This window comes from Coloeus monedula, assembly GCF_965178545.1.
Source record: "Coloeus monedula genome assembly, chromosome: 26".
Lineage (NCBI taxonomy): Eukaryota > Metazoa > Chordata > Aves > Passeriformes > Corvidae > Coloeus > Coloeus monedula.
Window position 1 is genome coordinate 1,857,906 of NC_138806.1, and position 10,882 is coordinate 1,868,787.

Consider the following 10,882-nt stretch of genomic DNA (forward strand, 5'->3'; position numbering starts at 1 on the left):
TGCCACAGGCCGGGATAAACCCGGATGGGCGGAACCACCTTGGCCAAGGGTGCCACGGCCGGGGCTCACAGGGACAGGGGACAGAGCTGGGCTGGCACCAGCAGGGTCCCCTGGCTGTGCCAGAGGGGCCACAGCGCCCAAGCCCCCGGCAGAGCACCCCCGGCACAGGGATCGGGATGTGGCACCGGATTCACCCCACGGACACGCGGCTCCTGTCCGGAGCCCGGCACGTGCCGGGATCCTGCTGTGACCATCGATCAGGGCCCTGCCAGGACAGGAGGGCAGTGCACGGGTCAGGTCTGCTGAGATTCGGTGAGGTTCCGTGAGAGACACTGAGATTTGCTGAGATTTGCTGAGATTTGCTGAGATTCGGTGAAATTTAGTGCTGTTTAGTGAGATTCAGTGAGATTCACCAAGACTGGGTGAGACCCGGTGAGATTCACGGAGTTTTGGTGAAATTTGCTAAAACCGAAGATTCGAGGAGAGATGTGCTGAGGGATGGGGACGGATCCCGAGGGGATCCTGGCAGCCCCAGGACCTGCCGTGGTCTGAACCCCCCTGCCCAGCCCCAGGCCAGACGCCGGCGCTGCCGCATCCGTCCGGCTCCCGAGGCACCTCCGGCCCGGCAGGACCTGCCCGGTGTCACCCACGGCACCGCAGGGACCGGGGGAACGCGCCGGGCCTGTTCTGCCAACCTCCCCCGCCCTTTGCAAACCCCAAATTCCGGGCAGGGGACACACGAGGACAGCAGGCACCGATTCCCTGCGTTCCCTTGGAGCGACGTTGTGTCCATCCCATTGTCCTGGGGATCTGGGAGCTGGGAGAGGACTCACAGACAGCTCAGCAGTGCTGAAATTGGGGTCACCCATATTTGGGGTTGTTCTGGTATTCCAAGGCTCAATTTTGCAGTTGAAATCTCTTTCGTTAAATATTTCAGCTTCTCATTAAATATTTCACATTTCATTTCCCGATCCAGGTTTTTCAGGGAAGGCGTTGCAGTCCTCTGTGGGCACAGGTCAGCCATCCTGATGAGGTCCCAGAGGAGTGTCTGGGAGGGAATATTGTCCCCTGGACCATGTGTAGGACCGGGGATTCCATCCCCACTTAGGGGACAGGCTCTGCTATGGGGCAGGGGACTGTGGGGACTCCAAGGTCTGGGACCTCTGTGAGCACCTTGCTGCATGCCAGGATCATGGAATCATGGAGGGGTTTGGCTTGGAATGGGCCTTAACCAGCCCCCAGTCACACCCCTGCCAAGGGCAGGGACACCTTCACAAGACCAGGTTGCTCCAAGCTCCGTCCTTGGACACTTGCAGGGACGGGGCAGCCACAGCTTCTCTGAGCAGCCGGTTTGGGATGAAACCAGAGAGCTGTCAGCGCATCCAGGCAACACCTCCCTGACCTCGGCTGGAAAAAGGTGCGAGGAGCTGGGCGCGGTTGAGCCCCAGCAGAAGCAGGGCCAGGCCAACAGTACCATCTCCTGGCCGCGGGGAGGGCTGCGAGGGGCGAGCAGGGCTGGGGGAGCCGGGTGGGACACGGGCCGTGCGCTGGGAGGGACGGGCACGCAGCGCCCTTCGCAGGGGGAGGCGCTCCAGGAGGGGTTTGGATTCTCCCGATTCCCACGGGCACGGAACCGAGCAGGAGACGGGGAGCCCAGGCTGGATTTTGGGCTGCTGGAGGTGTTTGGTGCAGCCTGGACGTGGCAGTCCTTGTACCAGTGACACCAGCAGGACGAGCTGGGGGAGCATCCTGCCCACCCCTCATCCTAGTCCCAGGCACTGGGATGTCTCTGGAGATGAGAGACCACCCAGACCACCCGTGGTTGGCAGGACTTCATTGCTCTCATCTGCTCCTCTCCTGAGTGCTGCACCTTGGGGTGATGGCTCTTGAGCTCCTGTGACCTCAAAGAGCCTCCTGACCCCTCAGACGCTGGCTGGGACCTTTGGGAAGTGAGGACACCCCACTGGGTGTCCTCTTCACCTGGGCAGCTTTGCTGGGAGGTGAGTGCATCCCAGCTCAGGTGCTCCTGGTGCTCCTTCAGCACACACAGCTTCTCCCTCCATCGAGCCACCCTCACCTCAGGCTTGGCCATGTGGACAATGATGCGGTCCCTTGCACCACACCCTTGTCACCACCCGTGTCTTCTCTCCTTTCACCGCTCTCCTCGTGTTTGGTACACGAGGGTGTTGACCTGACAGCTTCAATTATCCCAGGGCTGCTCGCTTCCTGTAATAAAAGTCCTTAAAAAGCCATTCTAGAAACGATACATTCAAATGATCACCTTCAATGTGTGCCCAGGGCTACATTTTTTACATTAAGGGTGATCTCAGACACTTCTGTTTGTTTTCTTAATTAATTTAAATTCTCTGGAAAACACTCAAGCAGGAATGGATTTTTTTTTCCCCTTAAATTTGCAGGTCTACAAAAAAAAAAAAAAAATCCTATTTCTCGATGTTCGAGCTACCCAGGCAATATTCCCTCATCCAAACAGGCGCTCCCAGATTTAGACTGTGCAGCCAGTCTAAAATCTAAATCTGATCCTTTGGCACTGAATCCAGAAACTCAATCCAGAAACTTGAGGATGTTTGGACAGCTGACCCCACTTCATGTTCCTCAAAGAGCTGGACCTGGGGGCACCTGAAATACCTGAGATAAGGTGGGAACCACTTCTCAAGATTCCCCACGGGACATCACTCATCCTTTCTGCCCCCATGGAGGATTCCTGAGGATCTGAGGACATACTCTGGGGTTGTGTGGCTGAAGTGAAGGTCAACCCAAGAGTGTCTTGATGGAAGGACAAGATCTTAATTCCTTTGCCTGTGAGATCCTGAGATTAGAATTCTATTCTCAGCACTGCTGAATTTCTCAGTGGCTGTGCTGAGTTCCAGGTGTAATTCACTCTCCATTCCTTCCTGAATTGCAGAGTTTAATGTGTTAAGCCACGGGAAGCAGTGGAAGGAGAAGGAACACATGTCTTCTGTCAGTAAATAAGTTTCTTCTGTAGGTAAATCAGGTTTTTACAGTATAAATATAGGATTAGAGAAAAAAAATTCCTGTCTGGAGTCCTGGGACTTGGATTTTCAGGGCCACGAGGAGTTTGGAAAACAGAGGAAGATAAACATCTTTCCCAAGCAGAAATATTTTGGTAATGTCACATGGTAAATAGCTCATCAAGGGATTGATTATACGCAACTTGGTGTTTGCTTATCATCTGCAGCTTGAGCACATTCAGCGCCGTTCCCGAGGGATGGGTTTGGAATCTGTGTAACGAGGAAAACATGGGATAGATAGAGGGTAAAAACCGGGATGTGATGTGTGGGAAAGGGGTTCCTCAGCCTCCCTCTGCTACTCTGAGATGGGAAGTGCTGTGGGCAGAATATGGAGTATTTTTGTTTGTTTATTTGTTTCTAAGGAGTTTCTCCTCCAACTTGGAGCGGGGAATTCACGGCTCCTGCTGCAAACATGGGAGGAAGAGGAAGCAGGTGAGGTCTGTCAGGATGTCTCACACAGCTGCTGGAGAGCCAGGGTTGGACCCTGCAAGGAAGCACGGAATCATTCAGGTTGGAAAAACCCTCTGAGATTGAGTCCAGCCATTCCCCAGCACTGCCAAGGCCACCACTGACCCCTGTCCCCAGGTGCCACATCCACAGGGCTTTTAAACCTCTCCAGGGATGGTGACTCCACCCCTGCCCTGGGCAGCTGTGCCAGGGCTGGACAACTTTTCCATGAAGAAAATTTCCCCAATATCCAACCTAAACCTCCCCTGGCCCAGCCTGAGGCCGTTCCCTCTCCTCCTGTCCCTGTTCCCTGCCAGCAGAGCCCGACCCCCCTGGCTGCCCCCTCCTGTCAGGGACTTGTGCAGAGCCACAGGGTCCCCCCTGAACTCCTTTTCTGCAGGGAACGTTGGGGATTTCCAAAAGGTCTCCCCATTCCCCAGCAGCAGGTCCATACAGAAGTTTCCAAATAAATTTCCTTCTTAAATTTCATCTTCTATTTCCACCAAGAGATAAGAGCACCGAGCCCCGGGCAGGGTGTGTGACAATCTGCCACCCTCCAGTGCTGTCCTGCTTCCCGTGGTCAGATGGACCCGTCAGCCATGGACATTATTAACAGGAACAGGGTCTTGCCACAAAAATTCAGCTCAGGCCTGGGCACTGATAAAGCCCTGGCAGCTGGAGAGTCTGTCCCACAACGCAGGGACAGGGAGGTGACGCCTCCTCCCCATGAGCCCAAGAGAAGAGCAGAGTAGAGCCACAGTGCCCGCAGCCAAGGGGTTCAGGCACTGGGGCTGCTCTACCATCTCTGGAGGCTGCAGGATGCCAAATCCTGCCATGGATCCTCCTGCTATGATGGCCACCAGCTTCCAGGGGCTTCAGCAAACTGCCCAAAACAGATTTGTCATCACTGCTCCACAGCAGCTCCAAGGGTTGGCATCCCCTTCAGCTGTGTCCCGTCAGTGGCTCTCAGACACGTGTCCTCCACGGCGTGGGTGGATTCGGTTCTGTTTAATAAAAATAACAGTTTCCTCCTCGCCCCTGCTCCAGGAAGAGGAGGAGGAAGGGTTGAAGCCATGCATTATCTGGCACAGCTGGACCCTGGCGCTGGGCACAGGGCTGGGCTGCTCCAACCAGGGCACCTCCAGGAAGCCTCTGGCATCAGCAGGTGCTGGGGGAGAGCAGCCCCCAGCCCAGCTTCAACAGGAGGAGGGGTTTCATGGAATCCCATGGTGGTTAATGCTGGAAGGAGCCTCTGGAGGGCACCTGGTCCACACCTCTGCTCCAGCAGGGGCCCTAGGACTGTGCCTAGACAGGTTTTAAATACCTGCAAGGATGGAGAGCACACAGCCTCCCTGGGCAACCTGTGCCAGTGCTCCATCAGCAGTAATAAAGTGTTTTCCTGAGGTTCCAGGTCATGCCCACGGACTTTGGGTGCTGCTGAGAAGAGCCTGGTTTCATCCTCCCTTCAGGTAGCGATGAGATACCTCTGAGCCTTCTCTTCCCTAAACAATCCCAGCTCTCCCAGACATTCTTCCTGGGTGAGGGGCTCCAGTTTTTCCCTCATCCTTCATCAAACTGTCCCCTGTGTGTCCATGTCGCTGTTGTAGTGGGGCCCCAGAGCAGAGCAGAGGCCTCCAGGGATGGCCTCAGTGAATTTGGGAATGATCCCTCCCTCATCCTGCAGCCCAGGATGCCATTCACCACCTTTTACCAAGGGCCCACTGGTGGTTTGTGGTCACCCCGGTGTCCGGTAGGACCCCCAACCCTCTGTCCCAGCTGGGTGTCCCCCAGCACATCCTGGTGCCTGGGGTCATTCTTCCCCAGGGCCCCCAAACTCCGAGTTCTGCCCCAGCTGCCTCCTTAGGCCAAGCCTGGAGGTCCCACAGCATTTTCCAGCCCTACTGGTACCAGAGTTGGCCCAGAAATGGAGACACCAGAGGCCTCAGGGCTCATCCTGGCTCCTGTGAGCTCAGGGCAGACTGCCAACCCTCCCGCTGAGGAGGGAACACCCTTCTGAGCCCATGGCCAGCATCACTCCTCGAGAGACCCAGGTGGAGTAGAGCCTGATCCCAGCTCCCAAAGGGTGGGCACAGCTTGAGCAGCTCTTTCCCACCTCTCCCAGTGAATTTGGGGGGAAAAGGACCAGCACAGGGAGTGCAGTGATTGTCAGTGCTTTATTGGCAGCAGGTGCCCGGTCCTTGCAGGGACAGCAGCACAGGGACACCACGGCACCCCAGAGCTGACCCACAGAGGGGTATAGGGCTGCCCCAGGCTGGCCAGGGCACTGTGGGAGCTGCTGGAGGGGGCACTATCCCCATCTCTAGGTGGTCCAGAATGGGGGTGACAGGGCCACGCTGTCACTGCCCTGGGGCTGCAATGCTCCCACCATCCTCCTCCTCCTCCTCGTCCCGGTCTGTCTGCAGCTCTGAGGGGTTGGGACCTCGTTGGGGCAGAGCCCCGGAGGGTTGTTCCTTCTCTGGGCTGCAGCCCAGGCCTGCAGGAGATGGGCAGATGGAAGGGTGAGGAGCTGGCTGGTCCAACCTCCCTCCTGTGCTGGAGGTGCAGGAGGCACCCATGGGGATCAGCTCTGGGTCACACAGAGTGGGATGAGCCCGTCCAAGGCTGCATCAGAGACACCCCCCCACAGCGAGGAGGATGGAGAGACCCTTGGGGCCTGGAGCAGAGATGCCACTATGGGGACAGGCCGGGGTGTTTGCTCCAGGCTGGAGCAAAAAGAGGGAGAAGCTGGCCAGGAGCACAAGGTGGAGATGGCAAAGCAGAGAGAATGGGCTGGGGGGGGCGTTGGGAATGGTGCCTCAGGGGCCGTCACCTTCCTCATCCTGAGCCTCTGACACCTTCCCCTCCAGGCTCTGGGACAGCAGGGTCAGCCTCTTGAGAGCCAGCAGGGCTTTCCCTGTTTTCTGCAGGGAAGAGAAGGAGCACTGAGCCATTTAGCCAGAGCCATCCCCACCCCCGTGTCCCCGTCACGCTGCCGGGTACCTGCCACTTGCGACGCGCCAGGAACTGCCTGATCCTCTCCTTCGACAGCACCTTGGGGCTGCTGGGCTGGGGGTGCTGCAGCCAGGGGTGCAGCAGAGCCCCTGCACTGGGGAGTCGCCGGCTGCAGCACACAGAGGGGGGGTCACAGGGGCTGCTCCACCCTCAGACTCTCATCTGGAGTGTCCCCGCCACCAAACAGGCGGCGCTTTCCCCTGCCCACCCCCTCAGCACCCCAAAACCCAGCCCAGCCCAGCACCCCACAGCCACCCCCAGGCCCTACCAGGGGTCCTTCTGCAGCAGTTGGTTGATGAAGTCCTTGGCTTGCTGGGAGATCTCCGAGAAGGTCTCCTCCCCAAAGTCCCACTGGGCAGCTGTGACATTGCTCAGTGTCTCCATGTCAGTGTCCCCCTGGAAAGGGGACTCCCCGCTCAGCCTGGAGAGGTGACCCCAGGACATCAGTGACAGCTCAGCCCCCTGCAGCCCAGCCTGCCCTGCCCAGGAGGGCACTCACAGGATGTAGCAGATGACACCAACACTCCACATGTCCGTGGAGAAGCTCACAGGCTCAAAGGCGACCACTTCTGGAGCCATGAACTCAGGGGTGCCGTGCAACACCTTCACGGGGGTGTCTGGAGCTGCAGAGAAGATGCAGGAGGCCAGTTGGGATCTCCCCGGGGCAGGTGTCCAGCTGGGATTGCCATGGGACAGGTGTCTGGGACACAGGACACACCAACGCACCCCAGGTGGATGAGCCCCTGTGCCCAGAGGGAGCTGCCGCCCTCCAAGGTCCACTGCAGGTCCTGGTGCCCTCCTAGAGCATCTCTGTGTGCCAGGCACCCACAGGCACAGGGGGCTTGGGGGTCTCCAGCCCAGCAGCAGGGCTGGGCACACCCAGCTTTCCTCAGAGCATCGTGTGGTTGTCAGGAAGGGCCCTGGTTTGGTGTCCCAAGCAGGAGGACACCAAGCTCCTCGCTGGCGTGCTGGGCCAGATCCTGTCCCTGTGCCAGTGCCTGCCCTGGACCTCCAGGAGCCCCTTCTTGCTCACCCAGCTTCCGTGCCAAGCCAAAATCGATGATCTTGACCCAGTGGCTGTCGGGGCTGACGCAGACGATGTTCTCAGGTTTGAGGTCGAGGTGGACGATGGCCTGGCCGTGCATGAAGTGCAGCCCCTCCAGGATCTGCCGCACGTACTGGGCACTGCTGGGCTCCGTGTGCTCGAAGTCATCATCCACAATGCGCTCAAAGAGCTCCCCACCTGCCACGCTGGGGACAGCGAGGTGCTGGGGACCCCTTTGGGATCTACCAGCTACAAGGAGGGGCAGCCCCACCAGAGAACCCGGACTCGGTGCTCTGGGAGGATCAACCACTCATAATTCCGGAGTCTTCAGGTTCCCCATCCCTCCCACACCCCACAACACAGGGGCCCCTCTCCACCTTCAGAGCTCCCCCTGGCAGAGCCCAGCACTGCCCCACCACCCCCAAATCTGACTGTCCCCCCACTCACTACTCCATCACCATCACCAGCTCGGTGGGGCCCTGGAAGGCGTCGAGGCACTGCACGAGGCGTGGGTGATGCAGGAGGTTCATCAGCTCCACCTCGGCCCGAGCCATCTGCTTCTCCTTTGCTGTGCGCGTCCGGAAATATTTCCCGGCCCGGATTTTGCCGGTGGCCTTTTCCTGCAGCCTGTACACTGTCCCAAATTTCCCCCTGGGACAGAATGAGGATGAGGAATGGAGGAGCCACCAACACCCGCCTGCATCCCCCCGGGGCTGTGCATGGACAGCCATGGGCCACCCCCAGGTGGTGGGGACATGGCACCCTCACTTACTCCCCCAGTTTCTCCAGCTGTGTGTACACATCCGAAACCTTGTCCTGGCTGTTGATGACCACATCACAGTGTTCAAAGGCCTCCTCAGCTCCTGGGGGATGGATTAAGGTGGGCCATGCAGGGATCCCCCATGCTTTGAGGCCCAGGGGCCTGCCTTCCCCTCCAGCACCAATTTCTGTGTCTCCCCTGCTCCCTCTGGGACCAACCACCCTTCCCACACACTGTGGATGGGACCTGGGGAGAACATGGGGACAGGAGCCCCTGGAGCAGCCCAGCACCCTGCAAGTCAGGTTTGGGGTGAAAGGTGCCTTTAGGATCAAAAGTCCAAGAGAAGTGGGCCCAGGATGGGATGGAGATTGGTGCTGATAGAGGGAGATGGATGGAGTCACACCAGGGCTGGAGTCCCCTGTGCCTCCCCGGGGCAGACTGAGGGCTCTGCTGTACCTCCTGCCTGGGACATCGTGGTGCTGCCAGCTCCTCACAGGGCGCTGCCACAGTCAGGACAGGAGCTGGATGTGTCCCCCAGGCTCTGGTAGCCCCGAGCTGGGACAGGGGTGCTGGGGCAGGTGACAGTCGTGTCTCTGCTCCAGCTGCTCCTGGGGGCTCTGCACCTTCTCCCTGCCACAGGAAACCACCGGCATCGCTTCAGCAGCACCCACGCTCCCCACCCCCCCCGAGGGATCCCTCTTGATGGACCCAAAGCCAACTTTTAAAGCAAGACCCCTTTTTGGATGGGGACAACCCCTTCCCAGGAGAGTCTTAGGCTCCAAGCCGATGTTTTCCCCATGCGCTGTCTTACATCAGCCAGGAAATCCCCAGGAAAACCGCACTTCTAGGGCAAAGGAGCTGCTTCCTTACACATCCGCACCACACTCTGTCCCCAGAAAGGCTGGGAGGACAGGACAATGACACCCAAGGGTGTCAGGCAGCAGCACCCAAACCCCAACCCAACAGCCACAGCACTGACCTGTCACTGTCCAGTCCCTCCTGTTCCAGGCCACCTGCAGGTCCCTGACCTTTCCCAGTCGCTGCAGAGCCACTGGGGAGCTGGGGAGGGAAGGAGGGGGTGATGCTGGAGGTTGAGGACAACTGGGACCACACATATGGGAATGTCTCGGGGTACAGCTGGGAGCATCCCTCCCACTCCGGTGCTGGGAACAGCCCAGACTCTCCCCTCCCTTTCCTTCCCAGCAGAGCGCTTCCGGACTTGGGGGATAAACAACCCCCACCCCCAGCGAGCCGTCCTCAGACCGTGGCCCAACACCCCCAACACCCCACTTGGCACCGTGCAGGGCCACAGGTTTGCAACACAGAGGGCTCAGGCAGAGGAACCCCAGGGCAGGACGGCTGCAGAAACCTGACACACCTCATTACAGGGCAGAGACGCCAGCCCTGCTCTGCCCTCCCAGCCCCTATCCAGAACCCAGAACCTCTCAGGGGTTAAATCCACAGTCAGCCCAGCCCCGGCCAACCCCTGCCTCCTTCCCACCCATGGGTGGGTTCCTGCAGAGGGGTTGAGCACCCACAGCTGCCCCCCGTCCCTGCTCCACCTGCAGTCAATATCCCAGCAGAGCCATTGCTCTCCCCAGGACAAGCCCTGGGCTTCGGCTTCACGGAAGAGGGGATGAAGGTGAACGGGGAGTTGCAAAACTCCTCCGGGCCTCCAGACCAGGTCGTTTGGAGGAAAAATGCGTTTCCCAGCTTTTATTCCCCAAAAGCAGGAGAGTTCTGGCACCCGGTGCTGCCATTTGCCCAGTCTGCCCAGATTTAAAATGGGAAGAACACCGTGATTTCCTCCCGGAGCTGTCTCCAGACCCGGGGATCAGGCAGTGGCACCTCACAGGGACCCGAAATGCCTGGGGAGCCCAGTGTCACAGCAGCCGGAGCAGAGGGGGTGTCACCTGGGGTTACCTGCTGTCCGGAGCCGGGTCTCGGGGAGATTTGGGGCCGTCCCAGCGCCGCCAGACGCGTCCCAGTGCCGCTCCCAGGCTCGGCCAAAGTCCACGGCAGGGATTAGGGGACGAATGTCCCCAGGGCAATGGCAGGGTCACCACGACCTCGCTGTGCCTTTGTCACCGCGACCTTGCCGGCGGCGGGGCAGAGCTGGGGACGGGGGTGCGGTGGGCAGGGGTCCCCCCCGGCTCCCGGGGGGTGAGGGACGTGTGGATGCTCCGGGCTCGGCGGTGCCGCCAGCGCTCGGCTCGACCCCGCTGCGATATCGACTGCCGGGGACAGGATAGGACACGGGGTGGCCTGGCTGGGGACAGGCAGATGGAGCACGGCTGGATGCATCCCGCCCGCCCGGGGAGCGGTGATGGACACCCGGCACCTGCGGCGTGGCTCGGTCCCTGTCCGGGGCAGGATGAGGCCGGGCGGGCGGTGCTGGGCTGCTCCCGGCGCACGGAGAGGCAGGAGACAGCCCGGGAGTGCCAGGGATCCCGGCAGCCACTTGATGTCAGTGTTGGCCTGACGCTGGTCCCGGCGACAGCAGAAAAAAGAGCAGAAAAAGGCCCGGAGGGGACAAAGATTTGGGGTCTGGGGGATCTGTGGAGGGCT

The 10,882-nt window shown here is 59.6% G+C and overlaps 1 protein-coding gene across 1 annotated transcript; it reads right to left on the minus strand.

Annotated features, from left to right (window-relative positions):
- Positions 1-5,797: 5,797 nt before the first annotated feature.
- Positions 5,798-10,344, minus strand: LOC309582371 (myosin light chain kinase, smooth muscle-like). The gene is made up of 10 exons (XM_082297483.1): positions 10,238-10,344; positions 9,294-9,373; positions 8,327-8,417; positions 8,002-8,205; positions 7,543-7,760; positions 7,009-7,132; positions 6,778-6,930; positions 6,498-6,618; positions 6,328-6,418; positions 5,798-5,991 (listed from the first exon to the last, which is right to left on the minus strand). The coding sequence occupies exons 4-10, from the start codon at positions 8,106-8,108 to the stop codon at positions 5,855-5,857; spliced, it is 951 nt and encodes a 316-aa protein (XP_082153609.1). The 5' UTR covers positions 8,109-8,205; positions 8,327-8,417; positions 9,294-9,373; positions 10,238-10,344; the 3' UTR covers positions 5,798-5,854.
- Positions 10,345-10,882: the final 538 nt, after the last annotated feature.

What these genes read in the sequence shown, in the direction of transcription:
- LOC309582371 (XM_082297483.1), bottom strand. Translation starts at nt 8,108, where the DNA reads ATGGCTCGGGCCGAGGTGGAGCTGATGAACCTCCTGCATCACCCACGC. An exon ending in CTGCTGCAGAAGGACCCCTG is followed by an intron (nt 6,619 to 6,777) that starts GTAGGGCCTGGG and finishes TGTGTGCTGCAG; the next exon opens with CCGGCGACTCCCCAGTGCAG. An exon ending in AGAGGCTCAGGATGAGGAAG is followed by an intron (nt 5,992 to 6,327) that starts GTGACGGCCCCT and finishes CATCTCCTGCAG; the next exon opens with GCCTGGGCTGCAGCCCAGAG.